Source organism: Phaethon aethereus, assembly GCF_964289735.1.
Source record: "Phaethon aethereus genome assembly, chromosome: 26".
NCBI lineage: Eukaryota > Metazoa > Chordata > Aves > Phaethontiformes > Phaethontidae > Phaethon > Phaethon aethereus.
In genome coordinates this window covers 3303631-3322735 of record NC_138602.1, presented here as the reverse complement: position 1 = coordinate 3322735, position 19105 = coordinate 3303631, and the positions used below count along the sequence as shown (strand labels likewise).

The 19105-nt window shown below is 42.9% G+C and overlaps 1 protein-coding gene across 3 annotated transcripts in view; it reads right to left on the bottom strand.

Annotated features, from left to right (window-relative positions):
• Positions 1–561: 561 nt before the first annotated feature.
• KDM4B (lysine demethylase 4B) overlaps positions 562–19105 on the bottom strand; it is a gene marked incomplete at both ends in the record, with an annotated part of 79223 nt that continues 60679 nt past the window's right edge. For all 3 annotated transcript variants that reach the window (XM_082011027.1, XM_082011028.1, XM_082011029.1), the window contains 10 exons: positions 562–747; positions 2654–2746; positions 5534–5653; positions 6428–6592; positions 6754–6939; positions 13218–13326; positions 13807–13862; positions 14053–14129; positions 16757–16979; positions 18145–18323. In XM_082011027.1, the coding sequence (XP_081867153.1) occupies positions 562–747; positions 2654–2746; positions 5534–5653; positions 6428–6592; positions 6754–6939; positions 13218–13326; positions 13807–13862; positions 14053–14129; positions 16757–16979; positions 18145–18323 (1394 nt within the window). The remainder of the gene's footprint in view (positions 748–2653; positions 2747–5533; positions 5654–6427; positions 6593–6753; positions 6940–13217; positions 13327–13806; positions 13863–14052; positions 14130–16756; positions 16980–18144; positions 18324–19105) is intronic.

The following is a 19105-nucleotide window of genomic DNA, read 5'->3' as shown; positions in this document are numbered from 1 at the left end:
ATCTGGGGGCGAGGGGGGAGGATTTTCTTTATTTTCTGTTTTAAAGCCATAATCTAGAAAAATGTTTTGTGGAAACTTTTCTTTTCCTATTTTTGTTTGCTTTTTTTTTTAATAATGCTCATTTATAGAAAACTTCACAAAGGTGACGTCTATGTACAGAAAACACAATTCCAAAGGCTGCTTCAGTAGTCAATGTAATAGCACCTTTAAAGACAAAAGAGTTTGACATATTTTAAAAAGTCATTTTGTCAAATTTTAACCCTTTCCAAGCCTCATAAAAAGGAGCCAGTCACAAAGCTCCGTTAATACAAACTCTTCCGAAGTCTCCATGTGAAATGCTGTCTGAAGGTTTTTCAAGCTCCCTACTCTATTGGTCAGCAACGTCTGGCAAAGTAGAGGTAGCGTGCAGCCAGACAGGATTTTCTTGCCGTCCAAACCAAGAGCAGATGAAAGGAATTCACAGCAGGCTATTGCACAAGGATGGTCTTCTATTCCACAGTTTCCTGGTTATTTTTCCACAGGCTTGAAAAGGGTTAATTTAATATTTTTAATGAATCCTGGTTAAAACATGTTGCTCTGAGTTCCAGGCTGGTACTGTGTCTGCAACAGGCTCTCCATAAAGGCCAAGTAATCTGGGTTTTGTCCATATTCTTCAGGATTTCTTGAATTCCCCAGCCGGGGGCGTTTGGCCACTCTCACTTCATCTCCCGAAAATACATCTTCCTGAGGGGCCCCAGTGCTGAGGGACTGCAGGAGACATGAAAGTACAATTGTTAGAGGCACAGCAGGAGAACAGGGAGAGACACGGGTGCAAGCCGTGGAGCATGCCTGCGCCGCAGGACAGCAGGGATAGCAAGTGAAAAATCTGGTTCAGAGTATTTCTGCAGAAAAAGCGAACTCCAAAACATGCAAAGCATACAGCTGAAATTAAAAATTCTGAGCTTCTGAAACCAAACCGGAAAGAGAAACCCTTGAGTTGCCTTCTTTCTGTTTCAAAATATCTTTCACTTCAGCTTCTCTCTTGCCAATTCTCTGTTTACTCCTATCCTCCTCTGCCTCTTCAGGTTATTCACTCCTGGTAGAAAGCACAGAGGAAATCTGGGCATCCCTAATATCTTTTTTAAAAAAAAAGACCCAAAGAAAGCATCTGGGCATCACTGTACGAACAATTGCTTCTGTTCGTCCTGCTCTTCACTCTCAAATGAGATGCATTTCTTGGTAGAAATTATTATCTCCTATTGCTTTGTTCCTTTGTTCTGCTGTGCTACATTAAAGCGCTGTGAGCATCACTTCCACAGAGCACAGACTAACGCTTCTGGCAGCAGAAAGTACATGAGAAAAGCCTTCGCTTTCAGCCAGACTTGAAACTTTCTATTCACCTTCCAGCTCGCATTCCTTTCTCTGGAACTGTTATAAAGTCCTATGTCTCCACTGCAGAGAATATGCTTCTTTCCAAATCCTGCATTTCAGGGCTCCACTATGTTGTCTTTATTATTATTATGATTAGACAAGCTTAAATAGACTGGAATATTATGCACATCCTAGAAATTAATTCTAGCGTGCTGCTTTGCCACCGAAACTCTTTCAAAGACAACAAGGTAAATTATTATTAACCTCTCAAATTTATGCCATGAGGTCTTACAGAGATAAACAACTTCAAACAAGATGGAGAAGCCATCCAGAGCTACGTTTCAGAAAGCATTTTACAAGCGTTTTTTAGGTAAAACCCTTGAAGATTTCATGCATAAGCAAGCAGAAGTTTCCTCTAAATTGTCATCGCTTCTTCCACAGAATTGCCTCTCATCAGGCCATTTTTGACAAAGTGCCTCTCACCCTTCTGCTAGTGGCCATGGATTCGCAGGGTCGCAGAATCACTGGTTTAACTTGGCACAGCAATTCCTATATTCTTAAGGGAAGGTTTTTCGTCTCGTCAAAAAGACAGAAGCCCACAACCTTATCCCAGGTTAACTTTGTGGATCCGTCCCTGCCCTGCAGTGTCTGACATAACAGACATTTAGAATGAAGAAGAAAACTGTATATTCTCCATTTGCGGAGAAAACCAGTCTCATCATTTGTTTAAATGAGATGGCTTTAAAGGTTAAAGCACCAGGTTTGCAAAAACCCAGCAAGCCTGGAACCAAAAAAGCTATGAAATAAATCCCATATATTTTCTAGGCTCAGTAATTCCATTGTATGCAGGTAAAGACATCCTGACCTTTTAGATTAAGAGCTTTATAGGCAAGAGCTACGTTCTAAATCTCCTATTTGGTGCAAAAAGTTGGTCTCGTGTCGCTAATCAGTTCTCCAGAAACCGCTTACCTGTAGACCAATTCTTCTGACGAAAGGCAATATTCAGACAGAATGGCAGTCCATATAACTAAATTCATACGAGTGTAAAATGATACAAACATAATCTTTTAACCAGAGAAAACAAAAATCAGATCTGATCCTGCGAAAGGGAAAATCATTTAAATGCTTCCCAAGCATCTACATCAAGAATTTCTTCTACTCTACGTATTTTGTGAATGACAAGCGGTTCTACAGCCACAGAAATCGGCCGCATTCACCTAATGTCTAAACAATATGCTAAGAAAATGTGAACGAGCACTGCACATCACAGCCGTTCCGCTGTTTCTGTTACTTTGATACCCACCAGGCGAGACTTCACTCTCTTGGGAAGCTCTTCCTCCAAGGTATAAATATCGCCACGCTTTACCATTAATTGGGAACCATCTTCAAACTCGACCTGTAGAGTAGGGCAGAAGATGAAGTAAGAACTTGGCCTCTACAGTCACAGTACGTCAACAGCCCCTTCCCAGACTACGCGCGTATGGCCCCTCCACGGGAAGGCCCAGGAAGCATCAGGGGCCGGCTCCCACGGACGATCCCCTGTTCTTGGCACCGCATGTCTCAGGATTGCTGCAGAACGAGCGTCCCTAAGCTGTGTTAAGGATGCTGAACCCAGAAAGTGCCGGTTTCAGTGCTGCTCAGGCACCCCTGTCTTATCTGGCCCAAGCGGCTTCATTCGGTGCTCCTGTGGATGCTAAAATGTCTATGCTACAGCTGGACCAGCACCTCTGCTCCCTCCTCCCAGTCAGAGCACTAGAGATTGCCACTGATTTTTGCTTCAAATCCTGAAAAAAAGCAGCTTTTCAGTTACAGTAAAAGGCAGCCCTGTATTCAGGCAATATGGTAATAAGAACTTCTTTCGTCTTAAACAAAGCATTTTCAGACGTCATAAGGAAACAACTCCAGCTACTAAAATACATTTGTATTTTAACAAGCAGAAATAGGCAGCCAGGTACAAAAACCGGCCAACTCCTCACATCAACCCGTTTCTGCTATGCGCTGATTAGATCGCGAATCATGCATCAGGTGTTACAGGAACGTTTATTCGTGGAAACGTGCATACAAAAATGTTAAAACCCTTAAAAGTTTTTAAGAGAGTCTCATTTCCTTTGCTCAAAGCTTATTACGCTTTTCTGGATAATGCAAAAGGACATACACCACAGCTTAATACGGGATGTTGAGTTCGGATCGGACAAACTCAGAAGGAAGAAGGCTTCTGTGCTCTGAACTCCTCCTCCTGCGCTGCCCAGGTCTTGCAGCTCCCCAGTTACGCACGCTGAGGTGCCGTAACCGAGCAGCAAACTGTGCAGGAGGAGACGAGGCTTTGAAAGACGAGCCCTGCTGAGGTGGTTTAAGCTGCTACCGGTCCCGTTTACTTTTCCCAGACCACCACTACCGTAACAGAGTCAGAAGGGAACAGAAATTATGAAGTTTAAGAAGCAGACTGCTGTTTCCACTACACGAGCTCAACTTCTAGTAGACAGGCAGGATTTGCGACCGAGGGCAGGGTCATCTTAAAGTACAACAGAGTGGTTGGACCTTGTTTATTAAAGTTACAAATTACTGATATGGGTTAGGCCCCTGTTAGGAGCACACATTAGTGCAAGTTAAGAGACAGTCATTCGGGCTCAATTTTTTTTTTTTTTTTTTTGACCTACGCATCTAATCTTAGCAGACAAAATACTTAAGAGATGTGAACTGGGAAGCCACTGCAAAATAAGACAAGTTTAAAATGCAAAAGCTAATCCATGCTGTCGTCTTCCTATGAATGCACTTATAACAAAACTGTCTCTGTGTTTTTAAATATAATCCTATTCCAAAACAGATAAAAGAGAAGCACCATAAGAACTGAAAAAGCATCTACATAGGGAACCAATATGGAAAGCTATTCAGGCTATTTTCCCCACGGAGAAGAGCTTTACTTATAGGTAACTGCATGATTTGAAAAACACAGACTCTTCATGCATATTTTTCTGTCATCTGGCACTATCAGTGGAACAGCCTATTTCAAATTATTGTACCTTTGAGAAATCAATGACAATTTCCTATACTTTGATTAAACCGGAAAGCGTGCATAACAATAGATCTTTATGGAACTATATATTGTACTTATTCATAACCAGGGTCACCTCAGATCACAGCTTCTCTGAAGCAGTTAACATCCATTATACACACCAAAAAGACTGTTAACTGACAGGGTGGGTTATTGTGCTCTTTGCATACAGATATGAAACACTCAGCGTAGAAAGGACAGAAACCAGAACCCCACTTCAAACAACTACAAGATATGGGACTTCCTTTGCCTTTTGTCCAGGGTCATTAATCTCTTTAAAACAACAATTATTAGCAAATTTAAGCATGTATTTTTCAAAAGGGTGTGCACAAAGTATACTTTCCGAATCACTATAATTTTCAGCTTCTTGGTATCATTTAAAATGGATTTAATCGAATGAATGTACTGCATCTTATAAAACCTTCCGTGCTGAAATACTAGCACCATACCAGGTTAAATCTTCCCTTACGACTACAACCTTCCACAAACAAAAATCCCATATGTGGAACAGACTCAAAAAAAAACTGGCTGCTTTTTTTCTCACTTTAAAAATAGAGATGGTGAGAGTGTATGAGACTATAAGATCGAAGGTTTCTAATTCCTCACACAACAGCAGCAGGACGTTATTCCCACATGCTGATGCTGCTCCACAAAGTACCTTCCTGTGACCAGAGGATTATTCCTCCCCAGGAAGTAGTCTCCTGACCCATCCTCTCCCTTACTTCCTCTAGAAGTGTCAAGGAAAGTTGTAATTATGTAGATACTGACTCATGGGGAAACAAGAGACCACGAGCCCAGCTCCAGCCATAGAAAAGCCATCACAGAGTAGTTCAAGTCAGTCACTTTTGACCCGAGTCAGATGTGAACTGTAAGGAAAAGGGCAAATTTATTTTATATTTTAAAAGCAGATACAGTCTAGACATATGTCTACCCATACATACACGCTCTACCACAAAAACCTCTACTCTAATCCTATTTTAACATTATATTTCTCTTTAGGCTACCACAGTATTAATTTCCGAAGGCAAATTCTCCCTTCATGACCAGAGCAAGAATTCAACACCAGTGAACTATGCAGCTCGAGCAACAGACATGTTGACGTGGAGTAAGTGAGTACTCTTCCATACTCACCTGGTAAATCTGGCTGATCTGGGCTGCAATAAACTTGGCCTTATAGATGATTCCATCTGTCCACTGCAGTTGAACCAACTCACCCTCTGGAGGGGGTCCCATTTGGATGCAGTCTCTGCTCTGAAGACACAGAGTGAAAGAGGTCAGACAGCCAACACCAACAAAGCTCAAGAACTAGGTAAAGAGGAGTGTTTAAATCGCTGCTCAACACTATAATTAAGTGTAAGAAAGTTTCTGCCCTTGTGATTAATTTCAGTCGTCTCAAACAAAACCATTAACCAGTGAGAGACCAGAAATAAACACTTGCACCTCCTTCTGGTGACGGTACTCAGTTCCAAGACATTTCTCATTAAAAATCCCAAAACATCAGATCTCCTACATCAGCAAAAACAGGCGGGGTGACCTGCTCTGTTTCACATGGTGAATCAGTGGCACGATCAGGAAGCGAATGCATGAGCTGACAAGTCAGCCTCTTCTAGACATTCCTTCTGTTAAGTGAATTCCCTATTTTGAACCAGAAGTGCTTACAGACAATCTGCTTCCCCCATGAATCACACTTGTCAGTTGAAAAATAAGAGATCATTCAACCACAAAACAAATAGGATGCAACTTAAACCAAACATTGCTTTCTGTTAGGTCATCTGCATATAGCAAAATCAGATCTTTGTAAAGGAACAAAAAAAAAAAAAGAAATGAGATAATGTCATAAGCAAGAAGAACAGTAATGAAGTGCAGCATGAGTTTTTCTATGCAAGCAGCAATTTAAAAAAAAAAGTAAATTAAAAAGTAAAGTTTTACTTCGTTGTTCCACCCCAAAGCATACAGAAGAGGAATGCACACACGACACTTTGTACTCATCTATAGTGGCAATAGTGTCCACAGAGAGCTGCTTACAATAATGCTTTCTGGGTAAACGTTGTCACTGTATGAACCATCATCAAAGTTGACTTCATAGAAAGTCTGTGTTGTCATGCCGATCACTTTACATCTGTAGTAGAGTCCATTCCGGTTCTTTGTGATCACAGTCTGGCCAAGGGTCACCTCCCTTCGAAACTGAAACTGCATTGTGGAGAAAAGGGAATAATTTGCAATTTGCAATCACAAAAGCTGCGTCAAAAGTACAGGCGTAGAGAAACTGTTCTACAAAAGAAAAAAAAACAAACCCCAAAAAAAAACCACCAAAAGAAAACAAAACCCCAAACTAAACCCAAAACACATACATTCTGGTTAGCTGCTTTGTGTTTGAAGCAAGTGATGGACACGACATAGGGCCAGTCATCTGGCTCCATGGGCACGCCGGCTGCGTGCGCACAGGTCACGTGGAAGGACGTGGAGCAGTGCTCATACGAGCACTGGATGCAGGCACCAGACACCTTCTTCATCCGTTTCCGACAGTACACACATTTCTGAAAAGAAACACAGGGCAGCGTTACGCACTCAGCGGCAGCTTTACCACAACGCAGGCAGGCACCCGCTACCCGACACGGAGGAAAAGTCGTGGTGGTGTTTCCTGCTGAGAGGTCAAGTCCAAGACTTCCAGAATTGCCTATCTGCACTTGCCTAGACTCACTCATAAGCCAAGAAACTACAGCAGATACTAACTTATCATTCCCTTGAACACAACGACATCTACCAGTGGTTCAGCCCTGCAGAACCACGCTGGACAGCGAGGCTATGCTCACTGGAGGCGTAACAGGCAACGCTCCTCAGTGTTGTTAGAGAAGGGCTACAACTCAAAACTCATCCTCCTCCGATATATGAAATGTACCCATGTTAACTCACACAGCAGCTGGATCTTCAGAGATACACGGCTAGAAAATAATGTTTTCATTTTTTGAAAGAACAGAACACAGAATAACTGTATAATAATTAGTTCTATTATATTTAATGGAATATTATACCTATTAGAGCTAATAGAATATAAATTTACGTAATGGAACAAAAAAAAAAGCGTGTTTATTTTGCACACATAAACATACCGACCATAAATATTTTACTGGTATCTACGTCAGATTAGCTATTGCAGGGAATTCAGTCACTGTTTTGCAAGCAGAAGAAATAAAAACATTGTACCAAACACCAGAATTACAGGGGAGAAAAGACATGAAGTCTTTCAGTATTTTTAAACTCATTTTCCGCAAAGCAGATCCAGTTATTAGGCTAATCTAATCAGACAGCGCTTAGGGCAGATAGGCAATCAACTTTAGATGTGTGGCTACTTTAAGAAGAAATCTAAGTTTTTTCAAAGCCAAAAATGATAAGTCTTACGGGAGTGTAGACTTGGCAGGAAGCATTGGGTGTCAGCGGCAAAGAAGATACATTTCCTCATTCCCTAACAGCACCAAATTCTTGTTTCCAGCCCTTCCAGCCCCTCAGAAATATAGAAGACCAGTTTTTGGGAATCCCGATCTGAAGAAATTTAAGTTGGACACTTGTGTAAGGTTTCCAGGGGACCATTTGGAAACACCATTCTTAGCTTTTAACGTTTTAGGTCCAGGGCATCTGCCACTGATCGATGGCAGCTTCTTTCCCTTATCTGAGGCTTGGACAAGGCAAATCAGGGAAAAATTAATATCACACGTGTGAGACCAATGTGCGTTTTACTTGCTAGAATCAATGGCTCATATAAATAAAATCCTGAGAGGTATCATGTGCCCATGAATCTGACTATAGAGCTATGTAATGTATTTATTACAAAGAAATAATCTCCACGTACAAGGAGGAACAGAGGAGAGCAGTGACTTGGAGATGACCGTTTGCAGATGACCATCTCCAAAGCACACCACACCGCCGCCTCCAGCCGCTGCCCGCCAGGTTGGATCCCCCGCCGCCCTCCCAATCCACCCACTCATCTCACCATAAATGTCCCATAAACATACTGCGCTCCCGGGAACGACGGGTTCTTTTTCTTTCTGCAGCGTCTGATATTAAACAGAGCCTTTCTTCCCTGCTTTCGCTCTTCGCGGCCTCTCGTCCACCTCGCTCCCGTTAAAGCAGTGCTCGAAGTACGCAACATTACAGAACACATGACCTAAATTTTACGATCCGTATGAATCGCTACATCCCGTGGGATTAGAAACGTAACCTAAACTGTCCCAGGTCACACAATAAGGCAATGCAACCCCCAGAAGTACAAATTCACTCTGCTTCTAGATCCGAGATGTCTTAAATGTGTACCCTCAGAAATATGAAGAGCGGTATCGTATTATAAACTACCCAGTAAATGCAAAATAAGAACTGCCGAATTTCAATGTTATGTTTTATTTGCGTTATCACAGCGAAGAGCCAGGGACCCCCACGCTAGCCACAACACTTTGCCAAGACAAATAAAAGACCGCCCGTTCCCCAAAGAGTATTCCTCTGCTCCTTGAAAGCGGGACACGCGCAAGAACGGGAGATGCATTCTTCCCTCTTTCTGGGCAACATCACCCCTCCCTGACTGGGTCTACCCCCGTGTATACGTAAGAAGTCCAATTCACTTCCTGTGAATTAACTGAAGTCAGTATGTTTACACCAAAGATTAATTTGGCCTTTTTACTTAAACCAACAAAAGCCAGGAAATTCAAAGCCAGAGCCTCAGTGTTGCCAGAATGCGTTCTTTAGTATTTAATAAGCTACGCCTTTATCGCTCGGTAAACCATGTTCAAAAGCCAGATAAGCCCCGCAGCGAAGCGCGCTGCAGGAACGCGGCACTGAAAGCGGGTCAATAGCAATGAGATCTCGTTATTAAACTGTCAATACCTAATTCTGCCGCCAGCAGGGACAAGTGCTGACACACGGCGTGCTCGATACCACCTCTCAAGGGACCACCAACCCTCCGGTATCAGGAATCTGCCTTTATCGACGGGACCAGGATTCTTCCAAGCCAGAAGGATTAGCGTGCACCTAATGACACCCCAGTGGCAAGAACAAACTCCTTGCGACAGGCAAAATCACAGAATCACTAAGGTTGGAAAGGACCTTCAAGACCATCAAGTCCAACCATTAATCCAGCGCCACCATGTTCCCTAAACCATGCCTTGAAGCGCCACATCCACACGTTTTTTGAACACTTCCAGAGATGGCGACTCCACCACCTCCCTGGGCAGCCTGTGCCAATGCTTGACCACCCTCTCAGTGAAGAAATTTTTCCTAATATCCGATCTAAACCTCCCCTGGTGCAACTTGAGGCCATTTCCTCTCGTCCTATCGCTGGTTACTTGGGAGACCAGCGCCCTCGTCACCACCTTTCAGGTAGTTGTAGAGAGCAATGAGGGCTCCCCTGAGCCTCCTCTTCTCCAGACTGAACACCCCCAGTTCCCTCGGTCGCTCCTCATCAGACTTGTCCTCCAGACCCTCCACCAGCTCCGTTGCCCTTCTCTGGACACGCTCCAGCACCTCAGTGTCCTTCTTGTAGTGAGGGGCCCAACACTGAACATGGGATTCAAGCTGCGGCCTCACCAGTGCCAAGTCCAGGGGCACGATCCCTGCCCTGCTCCTGCTGGCCACACTAGTGCTGATACAGGCCAGGACGCTGTTGGCCTTCTTGGCCACCTGGGCACACTGCTGGCTCATGTTCAGCCGGCTGTCAACCAGCACCCCCAGGTCCCTTTCCGCCGGGCAGCTCTCCAGCCACTCCTCCCCAAGCAAATATGATCAAAGGATAAAGAAAAATGCGAGCTACAGGGAGACTGAAATGTAGAAGATGGTGGAAGGAGTGAAAATGTAGCAGATCCAGAAGTGTGGGAGACGGGATGGACAGAAGCACCAGCACGAAGTGCTGCAGTAAAGCAGCACATGTAGATTTAAAGACATTTTCTGTGCGAGGGGACGTAGCAGGAACAGAGAAGGTCTAAAGCACAGAAGAAAAACCTTCAGAATAAATGCACACTGAAGAGTCGGGTCACAGCCGAGAGTAAGAAATGGGCTGTCTCCTGCATGATGAACACCGCAATTCATTTACTCCGCTGAGGAATGACAGCTAATTATTCCAAATTTCCACGTCATAAATAATTTACGTGCACAGGCCCAGAATACACCATTAATCAGGAAGCGCACAAACTGCATTCTTTAAAATTACGCAATACCCACAAATGGACTGAAAAGCCTAAGATTGAAAGGGAGCCCTGGTGCATGCTCAAAGAACAGGAGATACTCTTTAAACAGATCACTGCAACTGCTTGTTACTTCAGCCCTCTCACAGGAACTTAAAACCATACGAACATTAAAAAAAAAAAATCAGATAATCCCTACCCCCCTTTCCTTCACTACCTTCATCCATTCACTTCAGCTGTCCCCAACCTTCCCATCATTCCTTCTCTCCTTTTCCACTTTTTCAGCAACAAAGGCCATCTCTCCAATTTTATCTAGTACTGCATCAACTCCATCATTGCCAAAGCCATCAGATCCAACATCACCACCTTTTAGTCACCTTCAGTTTATCTTCCTAAATGCAGCTGCACACCTCCAAGATAGACACTCCTGCCCAACTCCTCCACTGATTCCTCATGTGCTCCATGAGTTACCTGTAAATTCCTATAAAGAATCCTAGAGCTCTCCACCATGGCTCATAAGTGTGTTTCTCCACACAATCTCATCCAATTTAAATTTCCTTTGTACTTCTTCACACACGATACCAATGCTGCTGTCACAAGCACCACTGCCTTTACATTCTGCCATCCAAATTAATTTTTTTTAATCTTTACCTCATTCATAACTCTAAAACCCATTTCAATTTTAGCTCAAGACACTTTATTTGCTTTCTTTCCTGTAGCAAACGACACTCATAAAGCCACAACGTATGTGGTGACAACACCAACTGTTTTCAGCAGACGTCGATGGTGCGTGCATACATGCTGTAAAGGAGTTCACAAGTATAGACCAACGGAGCAGGAAGATTTTTATGATCGGTTTAAATACAACAATACTTACCTGATGACATTCTTGAACAGAGTAATTGGGCTGAAAGTCTATTTCTTACATCCTAACAGCTGGGCTAGCTGTACAGGGGCACCAGACATCTTACAAGAGGGATCACCCTGGCATGCTGATAAACTCAAGACCAAGACCTAAACCTGTGTGCAAAGCTACCTGGACTAGCCAACATGCCCTGCTGGCAGTCATGACAGATCCTGGCAGACATAAAACAGCATTACACCTCTAGAAAAGTTACTCTGATTATAATGAAGCAGTGTGCGGCACCATCCATGCCAACACTTTCGAGTGAAGTGCTTAAAGCCAGGTTTTGACAAGAACTGAGCTACAAGCCAGGCTCTTACTAACTTCAACATACGGAATAGGTGCCTGTAAAGCACATCATTAGACTGTGTAAGTCAAGGTACTTCATATAAAAATTCTCTACCTTTCCTGAGACATGAAGAAAACAGGAGGTGCGAATGGAATACAACGCTGAAGAAATCAACAAAACTGTGAAGCTTTAACTGAGGAATAAAACAGAAAGATGTGTAGCGGGTCTGTGCAGAGGCTTTGGGTGGTGTAGCCAATGCTTCGGAGCAGGATGAAGCAACAGAGTTTTACATACGTTAATACTGCCCTGGCTCTATAGGATTGTGAGGTAGCCACAGAAGAGTTAAAGAATTAAGTCATGTTTCCTTGTGAGGCTCCATTAAGCAATAAAAGTGAGTCTTGTGTAAAAGGATTTTTAGTTCATCGTTACAAGTGCTGGTAATGAAGAGGATGCATGCTGGAAATGTCAGACGATCCATAAAGAACCACTGCTGCAAGATTTATCACTCTCACATCACACTGCTCCATCACTCCACCTGAATAATGAATGCTTTTTACATTCACATTTGTGTACAAAACCCATTTGCACAACAGAGAAATAACTCTGGCGGCAGACAGAGATTCTTCCTAATCTCTCATCCAGGCCCTGGCTGGGCTGCCTGCGCTAAATAGCTGCGCAGTTAACAAATACATCAATGCTAAGCAACGTATCGCTGCTACATCACCTTCCCCCGTACCACACTCCCAACTGGCACCCAGCTGACTTCTGTACAAAAAAAGAAGCAAAAGCACAATTTATTTTGCAATAACACACTACAGTGATGCGGCATTAACTAACATTAAGATTAATTGCTCTGAGCTAATGAATCATCCATTACTAATCCCTCAGATGAGGCTGTGCAACTAAACAACAAGTTGTAGCTGGGCTCTTATTAAAATCTTTGCAGTCTTGCCTTGCAGTCATGGTCACAAAGAGATGTTTATTAGTTTCTACAAGAGATTTCTTGATAGGAAAAGCAAAATATTGTAAAGAAAGACGAATCAAATTAGAGATGAGCAAGTCAGCAATGTGTCAGCTTCCTTCTAGTTACCACGTCCCTTCACACGCCTGCCATGCAGTACTTTCAGTAAATGAAGCCTTCAGGTAGTTTAGCCCTGACTGCAGGTGGGTAAGCATCCTAGGCTCTGCCCAGGGTAAAAGCAGACTCCTAAAGAGTAAAGGCAGATCTGGTAATTGCAACTTGTTTGTGTGTCAAAGCGCTGAGATAGTACCTGAGAAGACATCCAAATGACATGGCTTCCTGCTGCGTTTGTTGGAAATGAAAGCGAGAACATCACCTCCAATCTCAGCTACTTTATGATCCCATACAATGTTTTTCTGACTAGTTGAAGCCTTTTTCTTTTCCCTTTTTTTTTGGCTCCTGTTCACAAACACTCTCTACAGGTAAAAGGCCCTTACCAGTTTCCATCTCTGCTCTGGAATAGCACTGATATCCACAGGATGACGCTCTATTACATTGAGAAAACGGGCCTCAGGGACAGCAATAGCACAGATTACATGGATCCACCTGGAAAAAAAGTTAAAGAGAAATCAGAGTCTACCATTGTTTGAATTACATACTCAAGAGGGCAGTTAACATTTCTCTGACTGCCTCAGTATCAAGGCATATTTCTGGTGGTCGGCAGCCGTGGCAACATTACTAACTGATCGTTCATCACGGTCGCACAAGGTAATGTCTCTGGAACAACAGAGATCAACTTTCTTATGCATCTGATCTTCCATGATACTAAACACTCTCTGAAAAGACTTTTCTCTGAGAATGAACCAAATTTAACAGTGTTCAGACCCACATTGCCCCTGCTACTGAAAAGCCTGTTGCAGAGTGTAAGACAGCACAGTTACTCAAGCTCATCCTGCCAATTTAGTGAGTAGCAGTTACCTGCATACTGCCAAAATTAGCTGTTACGCTGAGCATCAAGACCAAATTCACACCACCAGATCATCAGATGCAGTATGGAAGGACAAACTACTTAAAAACATCACTTACCGTCCATCAGTGGTCATCTGAAGAGCTCCTCCCCTGAGATTACAGAGGCAGCATTCCTGTAGGAACAGAACTACTTCAGAACTGGACCAAAAAGCTCTGCTAGACTGCCTATCTTTCCCCAAAAATGACAACATCACATCTGGGACGCAAAGGCAAACTGTACCTTCCCACCACCCATCTCCCTTGAAGTATCTAATTCATTCCCACATTAAATTTTCTTTTGCCTCCAGAACGGTAGATGCTTACCGCTGCCCATGCATTGGCTGAGCACCGTGAGCAAGACCAACTCTCATTCACCAAGTCTGGACGTATTCCGTAACAGCCTGAAAGAAACAAAGTTGTATCTGTCAGAGTTTTGCTAACCTATCTCTAGTATGGACTTGTTGACTTTTCAGTTCAGAAGCATCTTTGAAATCAGGTGTAGCATGCAAGTAGCTATATTCAATAGTCCAGGCTCAGGCAAAAGTCATAAGGAAAGTCATCTTTAGGAAGCGGGGAAGAATTTGGGACCAGCAGGTCTAAAAATGAACAAACAAAAAACCCACACACAGGTAACACTCAACAATTTTTTTTCTGTTTTGTAAGGACGAGAATAGCAGTACTTTGATTCTCAGGCAAGAACTGGGCTCAAAATGATGCTCCGACTGCTGGAATGTACTCATACATGAAAAGAGGCAGGACCACTGAATTTTAGCAGGATTGACGCAGCTACCTTTGCTAAGTGGTATTATGAGGAAGGACAAAACCAGTAATACTGCAAGGAAATTAAATACATGCATTTCACGTGTTTAACAGTACTTAAAGTAATACTAATTTCTGGTTATATGAAGTGTTATATGAAACATCTGATTTTACAGAGCATCAGCTACGGTAACATGCAAGCACCAAATCCTCCTGCATACTTCTCTGCAGCACCAAAACAGTAAAGTAGTACTATACCGATTATAAAGACAGGGATATAAGACCAAAAAAGCCCTTAAAATTCTGTAAAAGGCAATGAGGTTTGCCACTGAAGACAATGGGGGAAAGACATAGAAATAGTTTTGGAAAAAGTGGATCTCCGCGATTCCCACAAGTTTGCCAAGTGAGCAGAGAATTAAACATATCGCAAATTGCTGGCGAGCATCCTAACACAAAGCTCATCCCATGGCCTTTACCGATCCTAACAAAACTGAACATAAAATTTCAGCTGGAGAGTCTCCAATTACTGAATTAAACTTAAAAGAAGTTATTCAGAAAGCACTGAGATTGCCAGAGCAACCTGATTTATAAAAATCACCCACTTAACCAGATAAACATTATGTCAAAAAAAGTCAATAATATAGATCCACAGCTGTCTTCCACATATGAAGTCTCTTTTCACCATATGGCAAATCAAGAAAGCGGATTCAGCCCAGTCCTAGAAAATGGGCAGAGGTGTTGAGTCTAAAAGAATGATCTGGAAACCGAGCTAAAAGAGAAACTGAAATACCGAGCGAGCTCAAAACGGTGTAGACCAGGCTGAGATTTCAGCATTGATTTCTTGCTTCCGGACCACAGGGAGCTGGACTATGGGATCTGAGGGGAGAAACAGTCGCACTTACTGACACCAGACTGTCCCATAACAACGATTGTAACGGACCAAGAAAAGCATGCTCTGTTTATGGATTTTGTCAACACCTTCACAAAAGCTTTCTTCTCTGTACGCGCCTGCTGTTGTCATAACCTAGCGCAGCTGGGGGGGGCACTTCTCAACGACAAGCAGCCTGCCAACTGGTTTTACAGCATGCTGCCAGATTAACCACAATACACCTCAACACTGCAGTCCTATAATAAAAGCAAATGGATTCTCTGCAGCAAAGTCGAAGGGATATCACAGTCTAGAAGTACAAACAGCGACAAGGCCACTGGAGACCACATCAGGCTAGATTTAACTTCTGTCCTATCCCCAAGGGCAGAGCACAGCCAAAATAGAAAACTAAATTTCTCTACACACTGTCTGAGACTGCAGATTAACATCATCTTGCCCACGTCCCTCTGTCCCTAAATAGAATCTGGTCACTGAAGCCATTTTGGCAGACTGGACCATTGAGGACATATGGACATGCAAGATGCAGCATCTCTGTTCTGACTGCTACAGAGACCACAATTTGTGCAAGTAGGAAAGCAGTCTTTATCCTCACACTCACTCTTCTTATTAGCCAGAAGTGACCATAATCACAGATGCACTACAGAAATAAAAGTTGCATTCTAGTTCTCCACAAGAGATAGTCACGCCGAGCTGCATGGTGACCTGCAGACTATAAAATCAGAACAGCAAAAGTAATTCCAGCTGATGCAAGTCAAGTAAGATTTCCCATCTGTCAAGATCAAACAGCTGAAGAGTAACTCATCACAACTCCTAGTACAAGTGCAAACGTTAACTAGATGTGGTACAATCCAGAGTGAAGGTACCCTCTGCCAGGATTAATCAGATCTTCTTTTAGACATAACTATCAGGGAAACGAACAGATATATGTTCCTTTTTGTCATCAAGCGCCATTCCTACAAACAGTAACACAGACGCTGATAAAATATACCTCAGAAACTACTCCATAATCTCTGATGCACACAGGTACAATACAACCTTACCCAGCAGATCAATATTTGAACAAGCGAAAAGAGTGCAATCAGCTTTGTGATTTCTGCTTTATTGCAAAAAATGAAAGATAACAAAGAAAGGATCTTTTCTGTGAGACAGAGAAGAATCAGCCAACAAAACAGTAAAAGGAGTATTTGTGTGTATTTTTAAGATCATTGACTGCCAAGATGGACTCGAATATACAGACATTCTAGTACTAGGAAAGGAAGAAGTGTGAGTGACAGGTATAGCAAGCATGCCAAGAAGGAATTCGAATATAGGCAACACACAAAGAAATCTGTGAGTCTCTCAATACCCAAAGAGCATCTTGGTGAAGAAGGAAACACTCACTCGCATGAACCTGCAGGCAGCATTTGGCACAGGATATCAGGGGACTGGTTCCATCCTCTCCAATATATGAATTTGAAGGAAGGGGCTCTGTGTTTTCTCCACTTGAGGTAAAGCACATCTCCGGGATCAGAGGCTTGGTCTTTTGTCCGCATTTAGAAAGGTGGATGAAAGAGGTGGTCTCCCCTACAGAGACTGGGACAGCTTCTTTATCCATCTGTAAGGACTTAAAGAGCAAATACCATCATATGGAATTGCTTCTTCCCTGGTAACAGTTTTAACTTTAAAGTCAAAGCACTCCCCTCGCAAAAAAAGTCATCCAACTCCTGATGCCATGAAGTACAAATAACAAGCTTTAAATGCTGCCTGCTCATTCACACCCCCACCCCATCCCTTTTGCTCCTCTCTCTCTTCCTTAGGCCTATAAATCTGTAATTTATTTCGAAAGCTCAAAGAAGCATGACAGTAATGAGCAGCTTTCCCTGTTTCTCTTCTGTAAAAATCTAAACTCCTAAATTGCAGCTGAAAACACGAAGGGGGGAAAAAAAAAAAAAAAGGGAAAATATTAATAAAAGCAAGACCTTCCCTCCCCCCTCCCATCCTTTTGGCATCCTTCCCCTAATCTTTCTGCAAGAATTTCTCCTGAAGGACATTTCAAGGTTTCTGGTAGCAGAGTTAAAAACAATGGATTAAAACAGCCCAGCTGTACCCAGTTTTCCTCACAACCATTATACAACATCATCCAGCAATCAGAACAGCTATTTTATTTCTGGTCTGTATAATAAATCAAGAGATTTTATTGGAAGGGGAGGTGGGTTCTGCTTTTCTCAGAAAAAGCTTCCAACACATATATATGCGTCTAAGCCACATATTCCTAGTGGACACACAAAGCCAGATTTGGCTCTATACGCACGCAAGAACAAATCAATACACAATTGGGCAAATAACTAATTCATCTGATAAATTTTGCCTTTCTGCTCATAACATATCCCAAAGCATACTGGTGGTTTCCAAAAAGTGATGCTTGTGCTTACTCAGTACATTTTTATTTTGTCGCTCGTTTGCATATATTCAGAAATCTGGGCCCATATCTAAACGAGAGCGATCACATACCCAACACGGCATCATTTCTCTGCATGAAATAGTGTTTGCAGTGCGAAGCTCTTTCAGCGCGATTTAAAAAACGAAAGCTGAGAAAAGCCAGAGACGCCAGGAAAGATAACAAAAAAGGCTCCATCCGCTGTCTCTGCCAAATCCTAGCACACTTCTTTGGTGTGCAAATTTTTATGAGTCTTCGTTCCTTATTATAAAGGTCTGCATCACAACTTACACAGTAGCCACCATTCAGCACCCACCACCGACACATCCATCCGAGCAGCATCAGGAATTACCTGGTTATAGGGGTAAAAGAGGGTACAGACAGCACAGTATGGCTCACTCAGGGCCGCAGCTGCATTGAATTTTCTTTCAGCTGGGAAATTATGTGCTTTGTTCTTCCACTGGAGGGAAAGTAGAGATTTCAAAGCCTCTGGGTCACTCATATCTTCCTCCCCAGAAAACGGAAATGTTTCTGGAAAGAAAAAAATCCCAAAACAAGGAACAGTCAGTAAAGGCAAAACAGTCTACAGAGAGTACAGGCAAAACACAGCCAGGTAGGGTTAAACAGCTAATGTTTCAACAACAGAAGTCGTCCAATAAATAAGAACATTCAACTCATCCAAAGTTCTTCATACGTGCGTGCCTCAAATACCTCCTTTAATGGACAGAATCTCCACTTTATGGATAGGATAGACAAGATGGAGACACTGATGGCCTGATGGAACTGGCCATGAGGAAGAAGAAAGAGAATCTAGAGTTACTGCCTTGGTAACTCTCTCCACCTTCCAGCTGTGGAAACCTACAGCATTCTTTTAATGAAGCCAAGTTCAAAATGTGTGATGCAAGCACAAGGAAATCTCCCTTTCCCTTCTCCAGCTGGGAGCTGCGCTCTCTGAAAGACGCGCACGCAGCGCGTGCCGGTTTGGTTAGGCCAGCTCCCAGCTCCCACCGGCCAGCAGCAAGCCTGTTTCAACCTTCCCAAAGTGCATCCCATACCTGTTCCTGCAAACACAAATCTCGGCCATGGGATTTCTGGGGTTCAAGTTTTACATTTCACTTTTCTGCAGCTGCTTCACAGCCCCTTCCATCAGGTGTACACCACTAAGCCTTCCATTTGCATTCACCACCACCTTTTCTTCTGCCAGAGCTCTGGTAGATGCTAATTAGCTCGCTAATTCTTTGTTTCTACTAAACCTTTAAAAGGCCCTTGGCATTTTATGATTAAAGCACCACAGAATCCATTTGTGTCAGTCT